Raw genomic sequence first — 21,303 nt, forward strand, 5'->3', positions numbered from 1 at the left:
GCCAGACTGAAAGCTGAAGGGTTTTTACTCTTGTACTCGAGCAGGGTTTGCCCATCCTCTATGGTGTTGTGGGAGCTGGGACCCCCCAGAGCCAGTAGGTCACTGCTCTACAGGGCTGGGCAGTGCTCTGTGCTACTGTCCTTGCTTCTCCCATGGAAGTTCAGCCTTTCTGACTGGCTGTTCATGGACGTTTTCTGCTCAATTTAATCCTTTCAACTGATGAGTGAGATGTGTGATACTGGGGTAGAGGGGAGTGAAGTGAGGGCGGTCTCTTTGGTGTCGCCATCTGTTTCTGTATTTAGTCAAGACTCCTTGGGGAATTTCATGTTTAGGAAAAAGGACTGGTGGAAGGAGATGCACCAAAACAAATTTGGCCTTTCAGGAAATGGGAGCTATGCTGGACAGAAGTTACAATAATTATTTGCTCTATGGTTCCTTTTTGGGCTGTATCAGCATGATGTTCCTTTTGGAAACAACATAACTGGATGCAGTTACTCTGCTGGGCAGAGGCAATTGCTGTTGTAAATACAGGTACAACATCAAAGTAAACTGCAGTAAGTAGTTCTGGGTAGCTGAAGTGCCACAGTGCCTGTTATCTTCAGCATATTGCCTTCTAGTCCTTAGCCTCACACATATCTGCCATAAGCTAGTGCAGCATTGTGTAAAAGAACTGTGTCTCCTTTTAGGAGTATTTGTCAATACTTTTGCACGTGGACTGTTGGGAAAGTGGTCTGGATTGGTATGGACTTTCAGATTATTTCTAGATGTTGAAGATACCAAAATGATCCTATTGTCCATCTCCCCTCTTTCCCCCCCAAGTGATTTCTAATAAATAACAGTGTCCATGCCCATGGAATGTCACTTGCGTGTCAGATTATTAAGTGCCTCTAACTCCAAATGAATTTCCAAGCTCAGGGAGTGGAAAGTCTGTGTAACCTGGACCCCTCTGGTCTTCAGGGACAGATCATGCAGGATGCTGTGATCATGCGCACTCCTAATGGTGAGGTGTGCATGCCATGGCATAGGGGTGCAGCATGCATGGGAGGGTGCAGGCTTCTCTTGTCATTAAATTACACTTGCCTGAGGCTCTCGTCCATGCAATCTTGGGTTACTGGTGTCTGAAGGCATTGAAATGCACTGTTGGGGATGCTTACACTAAGTGTCTTAGAAAAGGTTTCCTTTCATCCTGCTGTTTATAACTCTGGACACAACCTTGCTGTTTTCTGACTCTTTGCTTTATACCATGGTGCTAGTAGGAGTCTTTGGTGAAAACAGCAAAAAGATCTTTTAATACATTTTGCTGCTGATATGTTTATGCAGAATAGTCAGAATGTGATTTGGGAAATGGGAGGTTTCTCAACAGCAATGTCTTCCCCAAACGTCTCAGGACACTGTCTCAAGCATCAAAAGTTTCAGAAAATGTAAGAGGATGTCACAAAAACCTCTATATAGTTTCTCAAAATCTATATTCAATGCATTGTTTATACCAGCTCTCTGGCATATTGAAACTGGAATCTATAACATAAGATTTTTTTTTTCTGTTGCTAGTGGTCACTGGCAATGAGGGTGATCTTTGCACTCCACTTGGGGGTTTAGATGTTGATCAGATGAACTGGTGCTTTTCACTCACTTGATGTGGGGAAATTAATCTGCTTGCTGTGGAAACTCCAGACCAGAACACAACAGTAAAGCTAGAATTATGTAGGCCTTTTTAAATGACATTAAACCTATTTCCTTTACTGGGAGGAATGAAGGTTGGCCAATGGATATATCTTCTACAGTAAAGAAAATCCAGGGTACTAAAGTGTTTAAAGTGACTAGTTTTAAAAAAAACCCACCTAAACTAAAACCAAATCATTAAAAATAGAATTAACATTCCACATTCTGTATAATGTAATATAGAAACATTATTCCATCTTTTCAAACATAATAAGCCTAGAAGCAAAGAGCTAATGGTGCTGACGGGATTAAGAGGATAGGAAGAGCTTTTAAAATCAATAAGTTAGGGGCAGAAAAAATATTAGGAAGAAAGTAAGTCTATGAATCGATGAAAGGCAGGATATTACTCAACAGTTGAGCACTTCAGATCTTTCTCACTACTTATCTAAGCAGCATTTATGTGATTTCTATGGGATGACATGGAACAGATTGGTTTGCAGTAACTGACATATGCTGTGATGTTATCCCTAATTCTGCATAATTGCAGGTCATGCTCACCCTGATTTGCCTTCATGCTCCTGCTCTTTCCCTTGTACCAGATCTCACAGGCAGGCAGGGCAGAAGAGGCCAATCTAGCAAACTTATTTTCCCTACTATTTTGCTAGGCAAGCTATGACATTTACCTGTACTGCAGGTGCCTGCATATGTGTTACCAGAAATCTGCCTTTTGCTCAGACTTGTCTTGAGAGACACTGAGCAGTTTAAGATGTTGTAGTGTATGTGAAGCCATATAAACATCAGTGGATATACACAGGAGACATTAGGGCCATCATATATACATCAGTGTATATATACACAAGAGAAACATTCAAGTCATGTCATTTGCCAAAGGAAGGTCTTGCAAGAGTTTTCAAACAAAGCTCTGTGAAATCTACTTAGCTGTGCCCTGATAATTTCTGAAAGTATTTTGACTTACAATGATGCATGGGTGTATGAAATTGTAAACATGCTTTATTTGTATTTTTTATTATTATTACAGCATGACTTCTAATGACTGGATATTCCAGGTCTGAAAATACTTAGACAGTGAAACCCCACTATACCATGTGTTTGTGTCTTTCCATGACACTTTAGTATGAAAATTGGTCTTTCCTTACTTCAGTTTCTGCGTGAAGCTGAGTAAAACTGCTTTTATTTTGCTCCTATTACATTAAAAAAATCAAAACCAGTTTCTCTGAAAATGTAAGTAGCACTTACTTAAAAATTTTAAGCAGCTGTAGCTTGCAAGTAGCCTGTGAATAATGTGGCTTCCCCCAGCTTTCCTTCGGTGTTTGTACCCCATGTGAAGATCTCACAGGCTCCAGCTCTTTCTAATGGGAGATCTTTTGGTTTTTTGCAGGGTGCCAGGGTATGGCTGCGGGAGCAGGACCAGCTGCAGCCATGCACTGTTGGCTTGTGTGCCAATGGAAATGTGCTTTTCACCTCAGATTATGGCACGGTAAGTGAAGTTTGCATGAGGCTGTAGTCTGTGCCAAGTTGCAATATGGACTTCTTGGTTTTGCATGACCATCATGTTGAAATGCGTCAATTGAAATGCTGCAATTCTGACTGAAAAGTGACCAGGCTCTGTTACAAACTATGCCAAAAGTCTAATGAAGATTAAAAGGACAAGAGTATTCTTTTTGTTCTCTTCATTTGTCTGTCCATCTCAGTTTTCTTGGTTTTCCTTGTGCCATCTTTGAAGGAGTTGCATTGACAGCATAGCAAAACCAGCTAAATGCTCCTGAGAGGGAGGCAGCTCCACCAGCTAAGCAGTCCTTCCTGCCAGGATGCACTTGTTGCAAGCCATGCCACTGTAAGGGCTGTAGTGTCCACCACTGGCTGCTTCAGCAGCTTTTGCCATCAGCCCTTTGGGTCGGGGCATGTGGCTCCCTGTGTCGGTCAGTGATGTAAACACAGCAGCGATTCACAGGGCAGTTCATCAAGACAGCCAGGTTCTGAGAGCAGAGCTCTCTGACAGTGATAGGAACAAGCCTCTTTCCTGCCTAATTTCCAGTCCTGTGCTCCTTGTGGTTCCCTGGTGTATCTGCTGCAGTGCTCACGAATCATATTGGTAGGAAGGGACCTCTGGGGATCGTCCAAGTCCTCAATGAGTCAGCTTGAGTGGCTAACCCTGGGAAAACTATCCACTGCCTTCAGGGAAGTTCTTGGTGAGTCAGACTGGTGCCTGGTCTGGGAGGAGGCTGGGGAAATGGGCAGGACTGTGCCCTCCAGCAGTGAGCAATTAGATCTGCTCAGCTGTTCTGGTGAATGGGGCTCTGCAGGCTGCTGCTTTGTTACAGAAAAATGGACAGGTTTTCTTCAGCCTCTTACCTGGCAAATAAAGGAGGGTGCAGGGGAAGAGGGTTTTAGGACTCCAGTTTGACGAGAGTCACTCCTATCATTTTTCAGTCTTGTTTTGAAAGGGCTGGATTTCAAGTAATTATTCTTTTTTAAAGAGCCTGTTTTGTTTCTCACAGATGGAAACTCACCTAGCAAACACAAGTTTTTCATCTGGTAACTGTAATCTCTCAAATCCCTTTTTAGGTAGTTGCTTTGTTTTGGGAGTGCTAGATAGTCACTAATATATTTTAAAGGATCACAGCAGCCTCTGCAGGGACAACAAATGAAGACCATTTCTTTGACTTTTCCAGTACTATCTCTTCTGATATGCTGCTGCTCCCTTGTAAAATTCTCCAAACCCACCTGGCACCTTTGAAAGGACACAAGAAATCCCACCTAGAGCCACCTGAGTGGGTGCATCCACTGCCAGCCTGTGTCCTGTATGCTAGAGGATATGCACAGGATAATGCTGAGTGGCTCACAGGTGTAAAAACACCAACTGGATTTGTTGTTTTCTTTTCCTCTGACAAAACTAGAAACCACTACACTGAAGGAACATGTGCTTCATGGCTTATGCAGCAAAAGCACATGGTGATCATTTAAAGGCTTTCTTTATTCAGTGGCCCCCCACAATAGCTGTGCTATGTGCTTCCCTTGCTTCACACCTTCATTGCTTCATACCTGTAGGCGGGACTGGTAGTCCTACCCCAGGTGAAAACTCAGATAAAAATATCTTTACTTAAGGTTGGATGGGCCAGTTGATTCCTCTGATTTTTGGGACTCCTAAATGTAGTGTCCTCCTGTTTGCTGTGCCCCAGCATCCCTGTAGCTCATGCAGCTCTGAGGTAAGAAGTCCAGTAATGTTTCAAATCTTCTGTCATTTGTTTTCACTTCCTTAAAAACACCTCCAGCAATAAATCCATCAGAAATGTGACTTCCTGGGAGGAAAGGAAGAGCTGATGCTTACGAAACACAAGATCCAAAACCATGATCCAGACAAACCAGCCAAATGCTTTATGGATAAACATAACTTGGATGCCAGGGGGGAACCTTTCTTACATATTCAGGGTGGCACTAATGGATGGAATTGGGTTTAAGGAGGAATCATTTCTTCCTTGCTGAGCTTGATGAGCAGGGCTGGCAGTCCTCATCTTGCCTTGTTTGCTGGCCAGGTTTTGCTTTATTTTTGACCATTGCAGGGGCTTGGGAAGAGTCATAGTAATTTTGTTCTGGCTGTGTGCTAAACCCGAGGCAAAATCAGTTTATCACTGGGGAGAGAGCAGAAATCTTTGACTATGTTGTGAGGTGCCTGTTAGACTGAAAGCTGATTGTTTTCCTTCCCAGAATAATAAAGATCTGCTTATTGACACCTATAACTTTTGATTTTATGTATTAGCTCGTTGGAAAAGGGATATTCCAGGGGCAATTTTGCTGAGAGATCAGTTTGTCTGAGTTCTCACTTGCTTCAGGAAAAATTAGCTATCACATTCAGCTCAGTAGTGCTGAATGCCAGACTGGCATACCTTGCCTGAAACAGGATGATAGAGAGGATCTTCCAACCTGCTCTCCTGGCACACTGCTAGTAGGGTCTAGAAGTGAGCAATGGGCAAACAAAAGCTTCCTTAGTGGGGCTGTAAGGGTGGAGCACCCTCCTGTTTGTGTCTCAGACCTCTGGGCTCCTTGAAGAAAGCCACTTTGACACAGTCTTGGGTTGGTGGATGATTCCTGCAGTCTGTTGGTGATACAGAGTTTGGAAACTACTCTCTACCATGGAGGGCAGGGAGCAAATGAATAGTCCAATTTTTCCTAGTGCCAGGAAAGATCTGAAAACACTCCCACATGTCACAAGGGCCTTCCAGAGGCACAGAGACATCACCTCCCAAACCTCAGTGAGGCTGGAGGTCCCAGCCTCTGCCTGAGGAAAGGTGAGCTGCTAGAGGTGCAGTGATATGCAAGGGCATTAGGTGAACCTCTGCAGCCTCAGGGACAAACAGGTGACATCTTGGCCTTGGCTAGGATGTCATTGTGGCATCAGATTGTTCCTCCAGGGAGTATATTTCACCTCTGCAGTTTTTCTGTCCAGAGGATACCAGAACCAACGCTCCTAATACACCTTTGTTGCAGTCCTGTCAGAGCTCCTGCTTAACTGTTTATGGATATTGGACCAGACTTTTTTTCTGGAGAGGGATAACTGAATAACACCAACCAAGTGGCTCAAGACAGGTTTGATGGGTAATTATCTAACACCTACTAGTCATTGGCTTGTGTACTTAGGACTGCTGTTGCTCTTCAAGGTTCCGTTTTCTACCATGCTGTCAACACGAGCAAGGAAACAAGCTCTGACCCATGACTTTTCATGCACAGCAGCCTCTTGGCATAGGTGCTGCCAGCTGTCTGATATCTTTTAGAACACTTGGCAACTCAGCTTTTTCTCTAAATGTTTTCTTAATGTTTCTCTTCTGGCCCAAATAGCCACAAGAGCTGACAAAGCAGTGGTAAATGAGTAAGTACCGGGCAGATATAAGGAAAGATAACATCACACTGTTTTTCACTTGTCCCCTTCCAAAATTTGTCCAAGTCAGCAGAGAAGAGAGAGCCAGGGTTGCTTGCTGCCTCTTGCTTTGGAAGGGATTTTATTCCTGACAGAGTCCAGTTCATATTGTGCATCTGCAGCTTGCACTCTCTCTTGAATTTAGTTGTCTCATTCTCCCTTCCTGCTCCTTCAGTTCTCTTATGAAAGTGCCTTAGGTCTCTGCTCTGAAGAATGAATAAAAACCAGATGTGTTTTTTTCAGGCCATGCTTGCAGAGTGGGAGTCCTGCTGCTGTCAGTTATACCTCTCTGATACTCAGATGCAAAACTGATGTGGAGATTACCAGAGAGGCCTGGAGAGAGAGCCTGTCTTCTGGAATGGGCTTTTTTCTACTCTGTTCATGTACATGAGCTATGTGTTTTTGACAGCCTCCTGGTTGGTGAAAAAAATTGGTCTGGGAGGCAGTCTGCCAGTGGAAGAGACCGAGTCCTTGCCCCATAGGTGAGACTGGGCAGACCTGGGATGAACACACCTCAGAGAGTGAGCCTCCCCAACTCCCTCCAGGAACAAAGCTGCTGTTTTTGTTGTGAAGGCATCATGGCAATCTCATAAAGGGATGCTGTGCTGGATTACTCTTTCCCTGCACTGGCTCAGAGCCCAGAAGGGGTGTTTGCTGAGCACCTGCAGCGCTCTGCAGCAATGAGCTCCCAGCAAGGGACTCGCAAGGGTGGCTTGTTGGAGGGGGCAGGGTGACCTCATTCTGTCTGCAGCCTGCAGCTGCAGGAATGGCCTCTCCTTAGCAGTCACAGCAGCCTGAGCACACCATAAGGCAGACAGGAGAAACCAGTTAGATCAACACTATAGATGATGGTTCATTCTCTGTGGAGCCAGTCAGTTTCTTGCTGGCACCCAGGAGGGCTGACAAGCAGGGATGGAAATGAGGTAGAGACCAGAGCCCCAGAAGGGAAGGAAAAGCCCAAGTTTCTTTGGAAGGATTACTGTGGACCCGTTTCCTTCTCCAGGCTGCCTGTATGAAGTCTCCCATCTGTCTGTCTTGGGTCTTACCATCTTGAACAGCTTTGGGTGCAGGGTGGGAGATGGCACATGGTTGAATCCAAGAGTGGGAAGCAACTGAAATAACTTTTGTGAAATGCCAGCATCGTGCTTGTGGAGGAGGAAAGGAGTGCTGGGATGTGCCTATGGCGGAGCGGAACAGTCACATAATCTCAGCTGTGTTGAAACGGGGTGAAGAGGATGACCTGATAGATGAAGAGTGGGTTATTGAGGAGGAGGAAGCTCTAGCAGGAAGAAGGATGCAGCAACTGAGGCAAAAAGAGTACAACTGCACAGAGAGAGAAGTGGGTGCTTCCCAGAGCAGTGATAGAAGTTAATAGCTGTATCATATACATACATGCCAGCACACAAGCAGGATGTCACTACTTTATTTGGCTTCTCATCTGCTTTGCTTCTCTTTGCTCTTGACACGACAACCTCTCCCAGATGCTCTGTGGCTGCTTCTATGGAGAGTGCAGGGCCAAATCTGGAATATAAATAAGCTTTGCCTCTACTTCCCTACAGTCAGAGGCATGGTCCCACCTGTAATTTCATGAAAGACTGTTCCTGGTCTCTTGGGAGCAGCTGCCATTGTTATTCACAGTCATGAGTGCGGTGTATAATGCCTGTCCACCCTAGTGCAGCTGGAGGCTAGTGCTCTGTTCCTGTTAAGGGGATTTCAGTGAAAATCAAGTAACCTTGCACTGATTTGCCCCCATCTGTAGTGAAGGTGAGAGATTGACTCTGTGGCAAGAAAGGAGTATGCTGTATGATTTCTGGCCAGAGAGTTCAGATAGACAGGGACAAGAACAGAAGGATGACTATAAAAATAGGGAGCAGATTTGGGCCTTACTCATTTCCATTTCTCATTTCTGGTAGGAGATCAGACCACATGCCCAGGTGTCATGAGCTTGTTTGTCCTTCTCCCCATTCTTCCAGGTGTTCCAGTACCCCAAGGCCTCCCTTTTGAGGGAAAAGGTCTTGCCAATGCACCAGACCAGCATTGATGGGGTAGAAGACATGTCTATGCTGGGAGATCTGCATGAAGCTGCCATCCTGCTTAACCTGCACCAGCGCTACCAACAGGGTAACATCTATGTACGTACTCAGGCTGGGCCACATCCCTTCTGGCTAATGGGTTTTGTTTAGCTTTAGGCCTTCCGCTTCACACTGAAATACTGATGTTAGCGTTGTTTCTTGAGTATTGTTTCATGTGGATAGGAATTGGAAGAGGTTTTTTACCTTGCCAGCTCCATCATCCCTGTGAGGTACTGCCCCTACCAGAGGGGCCTCTGCATCTAGAAGAACTTCCAAAACATGAATTTTTACCTCTAAGCTTTGTGGTAATTGCACAGCTTTGTATCTTCCATGAACATCTGGTTTTGATGAGCTGTCATTCACATTCCCCAGGTTACCCATTATGGCTGTTCAATAGTTTATATGGCCAAGCAGGCTGAAAAGTGCAGTGTACACAGGTTGTTGCTGAGTATCACTCCTGATCCAGACAATTGAAGCTACTGCCTAAAAAAGCTAGGAATGCAAGCCTGTTACCTAATTCTTCTGCTTTTACATGCAGTTGTCCCTTTTTTTAATTGCTCTGCTCTCCTTGCACAGATGAATACTCTTAAGCATCTCCTGATTTCCCTCTCAGGCCCTCAAGAAGGAGACAAGTGTCAGGAAAGGGACCTGTGAAGAAAAGCACACCTGGGACAAGGCACCCCCTGGAGTGCTGGGATGGCAGACTACTCTGCTGAGACTTGGAGAGGACATGGAGGATATATTACAGACTGCCTTACTCTGCTTTACTTTTACCTTGCTTGTCCATGCTATGTGCATACAGAGTTTTTCAGATTATGACAGGAAAAATGTAGATCTCTGTCTATGTTGCATAGCAACTGTTATCAAGGCAACCAGACCATATGCACCTATATTCCAGGAAATCATCAGTAAAGTGACCCTGTTTCTGAACCATCTCCTGCACTGGATGTAGAGGAGACTGCAAATTGTCTTTTCTTTTTTTGTTTTTTATCCTCTAGACCCCCTTGCCTGTTGCCTATCAACACAGCTTTGTGACCCTGTGCACACACTATTTTGATAGCCTGTGTCCTTACTGCTCTTTTTGTCCTGTGTTTGACACATGCTATGTGTCTGTGCAGTTCTTGGCCCATTTGGGTATATTCCTCCAGTTTCCTCTTCCTCACACCTTAAAATGTGAGGCAGGATTCTCTCCCTTTCCAATCCCACAGCACCAGCAGCAGGGCAGTGTCACAGCAGCTGTATCTCCTTAAGTCTTTCCTCTAGCTGTGATGTGTCATTCCTTCTCTTATTCAGCATTAGTTCTGTGCCTTCTCCATCCATATGTAAACGTGTTAAAGTTTAACACCTTTACACCTTGTTTTTGCCTTTGCATAGTGCACAAACATCAGCTGTGCACCTCAGGTCTGAAATTTTTGGAGATGTATGAACAGGCCTGGCATCTGTAACGTGTTCAGCACTGGGAAGAACTGCACAGTGAAGGATTGTAAGCACCACCTCAGAGTGGGACTGTATTTGGGTATATGTTTGAGCAATGTCTGACCTGGAGGACACCAAACCATACCGGTGCTGTTTTGCATTTCTACAGTGCAAACATTAATATTACACTTACCTTATCACTATGAGGTTTTAGCGTAGCCCAGCTGCACATAGATTTCATTTCAGCAGAAATTGAGAATGTCAGCTGTAGTGCCACCTAATGACTTGCAGTGCTCTGTGAATACCATGAATGTTGCAGGGCTGCAGTTCATTTAAGATCATCTCCAGTGGTCTCCACAGATAGAACATGGTAGGCTAAGGTTGCAGCTGAAGGTGTGCTGAGAGGAGTTATGCCTATCAGTGAGGATTGAAAATATTTGGAAAGAAATTGGAGAGAAGAGAAATTGGTGAGAAATATAATTTTCTGGAAAATAAAATTCACCTGAAGGAATGGGTAATATATATATATATAATATATATATATAAAGTATATATATATATATAAAGTATATAATAATAAAAATAATTAGTGAGAGGATGGAAAACTGAGAATGAGAAGTGGGCAGCTGCTGTGAAAAGGATCAGTGCAACTCTTAGCTGTATGCCTGGAGGCATTCTACCATGAGCTCTTAAAGGCAATTCTGATAAGGAGTGTAGGTAGCAGTGTATCTAGATTGGTGTGGTACCCATAATTAATTTATTACAGCAGTACAAGCTCAACAGTACCTTTTGTTTTCCAGATAAATACTATTCAAGCTGTACCCAACTGTTTAAGGAAATTGTGTGAGCACCGCAACAGCCTGCAAATTTTAGGTGTGCATCTTCCCCCTTCATTCTTGTAATTCCTGTATTCCTTAATAAAAGTAGACCTAACATAATGTGAGTGATGTATAAATAAGACAGGGGCTGTACTGCCACATATTGTGCTGTCCTGAGCAATGTCATGCCTAACCATCCAAGTAGGATCCATTGTCTTGAGAAGTAGACATGTCACATGTCCTGCTCTGGTTTGCAGGCAATCACTTTGCTAATAGAGTAGGTGGTCTGTATGTGGTTGATGCAAAATGCTACTGCTGTTAAAAACTGTGGATCGGAATTGTCTATAAGGGAATGCAGGTGATGAGGACAGTGCAACTACAGATGCAAAAGTTTCCCAGAAACACCTCTGAAAGAGATGGCTGAACTGGAAGAAATTCTGGAAAGAACTATCCAGAAGTTCTCTGGAAAGGAGCTCTGTTCCTTGGGAGAGCTGAAACTGGAGTGGGAAATGCAAAATGAAACATCTGAGAGGAAAAGATGCTGTGAAGGTCTGGGAGAAGAGTTAGGATGGACATCTCTGTCTTGTAGTCTTTGGACAATGTTGGTTTTTCAACTGCTTGTACAATGCTGTTTCCACAGTCCCTGTTTTCTCACTCAGTGCTTTCCTCTTTCTCTCTACCTGGCCAAAGATCATCTACTTGCTTACTGCTTTCATCACCAATGAATTACATTTCTGCCCACAAAGGTCCATGTCAGAGGATCCTCAGGACTTGTTCCTGTTCATACTGATAATGCATTTTGTCCTAGGTGATTTTTTCCCCCTGATGATCTCTGACTGCTGCTTTAATAAATGAGTTTTAAATATTTTCATGACTGCAGCATCTTATCAGTCTGGCTTCTGGTTTCAGAGCTTGGCATTGTTATGGCCCCAGATTTCTTTTGCCGGAATGCATTTTTCTTGTCACAAAGATTTTCATTTACAGCTTCTCCCATGGATACATTCAAATTCTTTTATATGTATGTGGTGACTCATAGTTCATGATTTGGATATAATACTAGATGTTGTCTCTGGCCACAAAGTTTGGCACCTACTGCAGCAATCTAAGCGTTTCCTCTACTACCTCTGCTGAGAATGGGTGTTTCTGGAGTAGAGCAGTCCCAAGATATCCCTGTGAGGGAGTCCACTGTACCAGCAGCAGGATTTAAGCTAGATATTGACCATGTTACAGAGCTGTCATTAGGAGAGAGGTGGCACCATTGCTCTGAACTGCAGCTCTGAGAATAACTGGATTTGAGCTGGTTGGCTGAACCGAAAAAAGCATGCCCCAAAAAGCAAAATTAATTTCCTTCTGAATTCACAAAATAATACATTTTAAATTCAATATTAGGCTCTGGGTATTTTATTTTAAACATTGCTACCTCTTTTTTTTAAATAGTGAGATTTTCAAAATAAATATTTTCAAAATAAAATGTTTAGAAAATAGAGAAATGTTTTTACTTGAAATCCAGACCATCATCTTCAGCTGTCAATGTTGATTTGGTTTACAAAATGATTTAGGCTGCTTCAAACAGCATTTTTCAGCAGAATAAAAATTATATGCTTTAGTGGTTGTTTGCACATGTATGTGCATGCGTGTGCATATCAGTGTTGCACCTCTTTGTTCAGTGCGTTTTGGAACCCTCCCAAGCCCCCTCTACTTAAGACTGTGGATAGAGACACTGAAGGTGTCTCCTGAGACTCCTTCAGTCTTACCTGTGCTATTCAGCTTCAAGCACAGTGCAAGGTAGCAGGGTGTGAAGATGGCTTTATTTTTTAAAATTACGTAAGCTTAATTTAGCAAAAACAACAAGATGAGAATGTTATATTGTAAAGCAGCAAAATTCAGAGTCCTCCATCCATACTCAGTTGTGCAGCCACTTCCCTGGGATTTGACATATTTTTCCAGACTGGGATGCTCTCTGCTGAAGCCCAACATCCTTGTTCAGACTTTCTCCCTTCACCATGAGTTATTTCAGGGTCTGGATTTGTCATGATATTTTTTTCCAGGAACTTTATTTCCTTGCTGTGTTTTGTTTTCTCCCCATAGACAAACATTGGTTCCATCTTGGCATCAGTAAATCCCTACAAACCCATCCCTGGTCTATACAGTATGGATGCCATAGACCTGTACAGACAGCACCGACTGGGTGAGCTGCCTCCCCATATCTTCGCCACTGCTAACGAGTGCTACTGCTGCTTGTGGAAGCGTCATGACAGCCAGTGTGTTCTGATAAGGTTAGAAATGAAACACCAGCTACTCCCTTGCTGCATTATGTGCCTTGCACCTGCTGTTTCATTTGCATTGCCATCTGCCTAAATATCCACACTATCCTCCCTACCTTTGCCTAATCCCTTCTTGTCACAGCAGAGATGCCACATGTTTATTCCTAGAGATCACTTCTGTGCCATGGGTGGGATGGTCATCAGCTCTGCCTGTCCTGAATTTGTGAATGAAATGTATGTTTTTTCTTAACAGTGGAGAAAGTGGAGCTGGAAAGACTGAGAGCACCAAGTTGCTGCTGAAATTCTTGTCAGCCATGAGCCAGACCTCCCTTGGAGCCCCTGTGTCTGAAAAGAGCACTTGTGTGGAAGAAGCCATCCTGGAAAGCAGGTACAGTCACCCTTATGAGCACCCATGGGTTAGCCTGGGTCAACCTGCCTTTAGGGGGGCCCTGCCTTTAGGGGGACCCTGCTTTTGGCAGGGAGGCCTACCTTTGAGAGGGTCCTGCCACTGGGGAGGCCATTCTGGGCAACTGGGCCATGGATGGAGCCAGACTTGAGTAGTGAGGATCACAGAGCTGAACAGTCTCATGTCAGGGGAATGAGAAGGTTGTGGTCTCTCCGGAATGCCTCACCTGGCTGCTCTCCCACTGTCCGTGGATGGATTAGGCTTCTTTCCAACAGCAGCATGGGGTGTGTGTGGCTGCCAAAGAATTATGCTCTAGCTCTCAGTTGTGGCTGTCCTTATGCTGAATGTCTGTCATGCTCTGACTCTTGGTCTCCTCCATTAGCCCCTGCTCTCCCCTGGCCTCCATGTGTTTTGGGCTGCTGGAATGTCTTGCCCTCAGGGGTTCCATGGGCTGCCTTGAAGTGCTCCTGCTGTCCCTGCAAGTGATTTCATGGAGAATGCCCATGGAAGCTGCAAAGGGCCCCAGGTGGTCACAGCTGGTCTCAACTGGAGCTGTCACCAGGGAACAACCACCACCCACCTAAACCTTGACAAGTCATCAGGCAGTAAGAGAAGCACATGGCACCTGGATCAAGCGTGTTTGGGAGAGAAGCCAGCAGCCATGAGGGGATGCAGACATGCTTGGGGGAAATCCTTCATGTCAAAAGAGGTCCTGACACCCCTGAGGGACCATGGAAAGAGCAGGGACGCCCCTGAGGGACAGGTGGCCCACACTGGAATGGGGAATATAAAGGAAAAAAGTGTCAGGAAAACCTGAAGAAGCAAAATGCAGCTGAGGAAAACCAGTATGAGGCAAAGAGCCGCAGAGAAAATGAGAAAACAGAGAGCGACAGCAAGGAGCGGTACTGCGTGTGTGACACCGGGTTCCTATGCTGCCTTGTGGGGGGAGTTTTGAGGGACTGAGTGTAACCTGAGGTAAAAATGAAAGCTGAGGCTAATAAAAGGAGGACAATAGGATGGGTGTTTGACTTTAGGTAAGCCTGCGGAAGAGGGAGGAAGAATGTTTACTTAGGTGGTGGTTTTATTGTTTGTATCCTCTTTTTCCTTAATAACTCAGTTCTATTTAATAAATTAAATTAAACAAAATCACTCAGTACAAGACTGTCTTGGCTGGGTCTAGAGAACCTTGCTGAGAGTCCTGTAGTTTGGTAACATCAAGGCTAAGGTTGCAGATTGGAGCCAGTTGGACCCTATGATAGTTGCAGAAACCTCTAGAGGACTAAATCAGACATCTGCAAGAGGATCTAACTGTGGAATTAGCTGAAATCCTTTGAACTATCTGTGTGAAAGTTACTTGCATACAAGTAGCATATTTCAGGTCTCAGAGAGTAGAGAGATGGAATGTTTCTTGGAAGACAGTAATGCAGAAAAGCTACAAGAAACTGTGGTGAAAATAGCCTAATAAGCAGACCTGCAGTGTCTAGTATGGCAACTGTGAGAGCATTGTGGGTTTTAGGATCCTTATAAGCAGAGCAGCACTGAGCAGAAGGGCTGCTGCCCTTGGATCTGGTGCTCGAGAGACTCTTGTTGGATGATTTATACTTTGCATGTGTGCAGATTTTACCAGGGACATAGGGAAATTGTAAAAAGCTCTGAAGTACAGTACAGTCATGACTCAAGATCTGCAAAATCTGCTTTAAGGCAAGCAGTTTAGAAGGCTCAAGCATGCTTAGCAGTTAAGTGGCAACTTGACAGTGATTCAGAGAGCTTATGATGGTGGGTAGGTGATTCCTGAGTCTGCAAGATGCCACAGCTGTGAGCTGAAGTAAGAGCCTGTGACCTGTTCTGTATACATCTGTAGTGCTGTGTGAGCTATTGCAATGTGAGTACAAGAGAATTTGATTTGTCACCTTTTCCCTGAAGACGAGAAGCTGAAGGCCTGGCCCAGACCCAGAAACTGCTGCCACTCCTATGAAGCCTACCTTTTGTTTGGAATTCAGCTTCACTTGTTCTGCCATTGCTCCTCCTTGGGTTGGCTTATGGCAGATTTTCATCCTTGCAGCTCAGCACATACCAAGGAACAATGCTGGATTCTTTCTCAATTTCAGACAGCATTGCAAACAAAGTATTCCATCAGCTTTATGTCATGTGCTTGTGTTGTAACATTCATGCTTGATGTATTTCTCATAAATCAGGCTCTGCAAACTCCTTTGGCACTATTGATTTTGTCTGTTTTCCTTCTTGAGAATATCCATCAGTTCATTAAAAATTCTGCTAACTTTCCTTTCAGCTTTTTTTCTTGTTTGCTTCACTCTGAAGCTCCTTTCTCCATGTTGGGTGCCACTGCTGACGGCATAGCCACCTTTGCTGGTATTCATCCCCCTAGGTCTTCAAATCTGCTTTTTTGTCTTCAACTACGCATCTGAATACTGAAGCTGCATAAAGTGAAGAATTTCTAAATTCCAGACTTCAGTTTCTGCTGTCCTCATGAAACTGGTCCCCGTCATTTAGAATCCTGAAGTGCACCCTGCCCACATCCAGCCAAGCAGCCAGCATCACCTTCCTGATGCACTGCTCCGCCTCACAGTTCACTGCTGCATCAAGTGCCACGTTGTGATCCGCTGCTGGTGTGGGCAGATTGCTTGGCCTAGGCACCTGCGCTCATACCTGGCTGAACCATCTCACCCTCTGCCCTGCAACTGCTGCCAGCCTCAGACACCCACCTGCTTATTTTCTTCCCTGTGTCTGAAAGACTTCAGCAGTCATGTGCATGAGCCCATTGCCAAACTAAACCGTAAAGATATTTCCTTGTGCTTTTCTTATCTAATTTAACATGGTCTACAACCATAAAGATTGGCTGGCTGGTTTCTGCACTCTCACTGCAATTATGGTGGTCATATAACATAACCTTGTCCTTCCTTTTTCTGACTCTCACCGTTAGTTTTGTTGACTCATGGCATTGGTTTGCTCAGTGGGATATTCCTGTGCAATATCCTTATTTACATATTTGTTTCAGAGATGTGGATCTTAGAGTTCAAATTCTCCAGGGCAAGGAGCCTCCTGATCTTTGCACACAGATTTTCCTAGCTGGCATTTCTGTAGTTATAATGTGTTGTAACAAAACAATTTTCATTTTTATGCTTGTTTCTTGAAAGTGATTGTTTCAAGAGATAAGTTACAAAAATACTGCCAGAATTTTTCTGAAGGCTGCTGAGTGTTTTCCCAAACTACAGCTCTGCTTTAGCAAACACTCTCAAGACCTGTTTTTTTCCTAGAGTGGATGATGTGGCTCTCTGAGAATGTAGCTTTCTTGTGCATGTATAGTCCCTCTACTTGGAAACTGTGTGGCTTCTATCAGCCTAAGCAAGATTTAGGTAACAAAGGCTTGTGTGTTCCAGTATCAAATTTCAGTACCCGATCAATTGTTTTATTACTGTGTTTGTTAGTTTGAAGATGTTTGTTTGTAATTTTAAGAGATGGCTTATACTGTCTTTCAAAGGCAGAAATAAAAAAGGTAGAACAAATATCGAAGTATGTGGTATAAAGCTGCAGTGTCTGCCCTATATGTCTGATGCTTCTGAAAATCCTGAAAAAAATACAATCCTATTCATGAGATCCTGATGTGTTAAAGACACAACTTGCCTGGGTCTTGCCACCTTTCATTTCCTGAAGCCACACTGGTGGGAATGCCCTTGACAGTGTGAGCACCAGCTGCCCACATGAACTGGGAACTGACTTAATTAACTCCAATCCCAAAGGTTTAAAATTTCTCTAGCAGCGTGTTAAATTGCTCTTGCCATCCTTTCTTGCCCTTGAGCTCTCCCAGCTTGTCCAGGCTAGTGCTGTTACAAATTAATCTCTCATGGCAGAGCACGCTGTGCAAATGTCCAAAGACTGGGCATACGCCTTGTTTTAATGATATCCCATCACTAATCATATCCTCATTGCCTTGTTTCTGCAGCCCCATTCTGGAGGCCTTTGGAAATGCCAAGACAGTTTATAACAACAACTCCAGCCGCTTTGGCAAGTTCATTCAGCTGCACTTCTCTCAACATGGACACATCCAGGGAGGCCGAGTAACTGATTGTATCCTTTTCTTCAATGGACCAGGAACGGTTGGAGTGAGTTAAGATAAGGAGATGCTTAGTGTGTGTCAGGAAATCCCTCACACAGTTTCTCCATGTCAGTTTATAACTGTGGGTAAATTTGCAACTTACAGAGGGAAGAAGTATTTGTTTTGTGACTCTGCAGCACCTAACCCTGGAAACCTTTTGACTAGGTACTGCTTTAGGGAGGGACATAGTTTGACTTTTCACTTTGGCAATCTCAACACTTGATGCTTAAAACCCTGAAATTTCCTGTCTAGGAAGATCCCTCATGTTGATTGCGTCATGTTTGTTCACCATAAAATTATTCCCTTATGTTAGCTCTGCCAATGAATTCTTGATTGAGAAAAGTGAGACCAAACTAATAATCAATACATTCTGCAGAATATTTGGATGCACAAGAGAATTATGACTCCCTGTTTTGGGCTGTTAGCTCCAGTGGACCTTGTAACCCTAATCACAGAATCATAGAATATCTCAAGTTGGAAGGGACTCGTAAGGATCATTGAGTCCAATTCCCTGCTCTTCTCAAGACTCCCTAAAATGAATTTTTGTGCCTTAAGAGCATTGTCCAGATGCTCCTTGCACTCTGACAGGCTTGGTGCCATGACTACTTCTGTGGGGAGCCTGTTCTGGTGACAACAAGGACAATGAAGACCGGATGTAGTCAAATCATGTTGTGCCATCATGACTTTCTTCCCTGTATGCCCACGTACCACTCTCCCAAAGGCTTTGACATACCTTTTGTCTACATGAGGCAGGTAAAGCTGCTCTGGCTACATTTCTTGATGTTGATGTTCAAAGCTACTGATGACTACAAACCACACCAATGTCCACTGGAGTAGCAGCCAGATGAATTTACTACTGTTGTAAATAACAGGCTTGGATTGTTTAGTCTCTGATCTCTCTGCTGTCAGTAGATTAAAGATAGCAGTCTCTTGCAGAAGCAGAGAACTGATGCCAGACTTGTTGTGTGCAATACAGGCTTTCAGATTAGAGTGGCCCCTAATCTTTCTAGGTGTTCCTAATGTGGCTTATCCTTTGTTAGGTTGCCTGTATTCTATTTGACCCTGCCCTTTTAAATATTTCTTTGGCACATCATACCTCCTAATGAATAGAGAGGATGATCTGAGATGATGTTTAGGACAACTCTTTACCTCCTTTCCAAAGTGTCAGTTAATTAATGATTTGTTGCTTGTTCCAGGGTTCATCCCAATGTGTCTAAAAGATTCTTTGCCAATCATCAAGAAATCTGTGCATATGTCACTTGATTGTTTTTTCCTTAATTTGCTGTTCAGATTTACTGGAAAAGGTAGGTATCACCTCTACTGATTGCTGGGTGAGCCCTCTCCCCACAATATGATGTGGTAGTGCCAGATCACCTCCTGACTGATGCTGTCTCCATCACAGCATGTATACATTAGTTCCTTCAGTGTTACTACTGCAACTGTCCCAGATGAGGAAGAGACAGAGGAACAATGTTTATTCTGTATCTGTCAGAGCATCTTCTTCCCACTTTGATAAACTGTGCATTACAGAGAGACACACCAAGAAAAAGCTGTTTACTGAGGAGAAAAGGAGAGAGAATAAATACCTGGAAACTCAGTTCCACAGAGAGGAATATGGAGTACAACTCACAGTGCAGGCATCTCTGCCCTGTGTAGTTTGGACTCAAGAACTCGATGAGGAGCAGTGCCAGAACTGTCAAGGTTCAGTTTGTCTATGTGCATGCTCTTGAGTACAGAGAAGTCAGTACATGCTCAGTTGCACAGCCATAAGATCTTGATACAGAATTTATTTAAACAAAACCATCACTTAACTGAAAGAAGTCCCTCTTGCTCATTGGCCCTGGAGATTTCCCTGTATCCTGATCATCTCTTTACCTTTGAAACGACAAGTCCAATCTCTTTCTACTGGCTACTCTTGTATTCTTTGTTTCAGAACAGAGTGGTACACCAGAACCCTGGAGAGAGGAATTATCACATCTTTTATGCTCTGCTAGCTGGTGTGAGCGGGGAGCAGAAAGGTAATTGCATTTTATGGGATATGGCTTTGTCCTCTGTCCAGTCCAGCATGTGAAGCAGGGACAAGTCAGTCAGAGCATGGATATTTCAGGTACTTGGTACGTAGCTTTTTCTTGAAGGCCATATGGTGGTTTTGTGAGAAACAGAAAAGGGAGTTAAGAGAAAGAGGCTGAGGATGACAGAAATGCTATATGAGAAAAGACACTTCAGGCATTTTGAGCTGGAGGGAAAAGTCTGTGTAAAGCGATGAGGCAATGAAACTGGCTAGAGGTGGAGGAAGGATAAAGAGTTTTGATACAGTTGCTGGTGGGAACTGTTTCAGGAGTTGAAAGGTTGGACTGACAGACATACTTTTACAACAAACTTTCAGTATAGATAATAGTAGAAAGAAGAATTAGAAAGACCAGGATGTAATGGAAGGACTAGAACCAAAACATGCATAGTATCTAAACAAAGGGATAATAGCTCTGTACATGGGAAAGGGAGAGGTGGGTCTGAAAGAGAGCACACAAAGTGGCAGCTGCAGACTGTGGACAAATCTTCTTTGTAGTACAGCATCTCCTTAAGAACATTTGTGTGTACCTGTCCCAGGCACTCCTGAGCACCGCTGGTCTTGCTGAAGAGGTCAGATAGGCAGGAACATGTTATTGTTGCACTCTGGTTTTGAGGAACTGAGGAATTTCTTTATGCTTTTCTTCTCTATATATTAGGGTAATTGGGTAGAAAATTTGGGCCTGACAGAGTGGAAGGAGTAGGACTTCAATTTTAGGGAGTATGTGCAGGAATGGCCACATAGGTCAATTCAAGATCAATCTAAAGGAAAGAAAATAGTGGGGATCATGGTTATTGTCCTAGTTTAAGGGAAACAAAGTGTTTACCAAGACCAGAGGAGAGGATTCCTCCTCAATAACCATATCGCCACTTATTAAATTAAAAAATACTTTAATTAGAGAATGTATATAAGAAGGATAACTGTTCTTAACTACTATATATACATAGATGCATAGATAGATAGATATGGATATAATTATAAACAAACCAGAGCAAACTACTCCCTCAGCATTGAAATAAAAGCAACCCCCAAAAACTGTAGGTTCCTCCTGGTGCAATTATATTTACGGACAGTGACAGTGTTGCATCTCGGCTGGCTGCAAGGTGAATTCTCAGTCTTTTCCCAGTGAGGCAGAGACAATGGGAGGGTGTATGACTCATGTGGGGCAGGATGGAGCCTTTTCCCAGACTCTCTCTCTCCTTGTCCTTTGTTCAAAGAAGAAAACACTGGGAGTTGAGGAGTGGTGGTAATTCCCAGAAATCTCCTTGCAGTCAAAGTTTGTCCTCAGAAAAAAGGTCTGCAGCGTATCATGAAGCAGCTGTGACCCTCCTCTCTCTCTCTCTCTCTCTCTCTCTCTCTCTCTCTCTCTCTCTCTCTCTCTCTCTCTCTCTCTCTGAAGCTCAGGGTGCCCAGAGGTGGAGGGGGGAAGGCAAAGACAGAGCTCTCACCAGCTCAGCAAACAATGGCTTCTCCCCCAGCCATTGCCCCAAAAAAATGAAGTAAAGGTAGCACACAGGAAAAGCCTCTCCCCCTCCCAGGTGCATTGAGTCTGT

General features: G+C 43.9%; 1 protein-coding gene across 1 annotated transcript in view; it reads left to right on the top strand.

Annotated features, from left to right (window-relative positions):
- Positions 1 to 21,303, top strand: part of LOC139674889 (unconventional myosin-X-like) — a 98,218-nt gene that overhangs the window by 19,602 nt on the left and 57,313 nt on the right. The window contains exons 2-8 of the mRNA XM_071561843.1: positions 3,059 to 3,157; positions 8,566 to 8,724; positions 12,987 to 13,174; positions 13,416 to 13,550; positions 17,530 to 17,654; positions 18,973 to 18,986; positions 19,616 to 19,700. Coding sequence (XP_071417944.1) covers positions 3,059 to 3,157; positions 8,566 to 8,724; positions 12,987 to 13,174; positions 13,416 to 13,550; positions 17,530 to 17,654; positions 18,973 to 18,986; positions 19,616 to 19,700 — 805 coding nt within the window. The remainder of the gene's footprint in view (positions 1 to 3,058; positions 3,158 to 8,565; positions 8,725 to 12,986; positions 13,175 to 13,415; positions 13,551 to 17,529; positions 17,655 to 18,972; positions 18,987 to 19,615; positions 19,701 to 21,303) is intronic.

Source organism: Pithys albifrons, chromosome 8 (assembly GCF_047495875.1).
Source record: "Pithys albifrons albifrons isolate INPA30051 chromosome 8, PitAlb_v1, whole genome shotgun sequence".
NCBI classification, from domain to species: domain Eukaryota; kingdom Metazoa; phylum Chordata; class Aves; order Passeriformes; family Thamnophilidae; genus Pithys; species Pithys albifrons.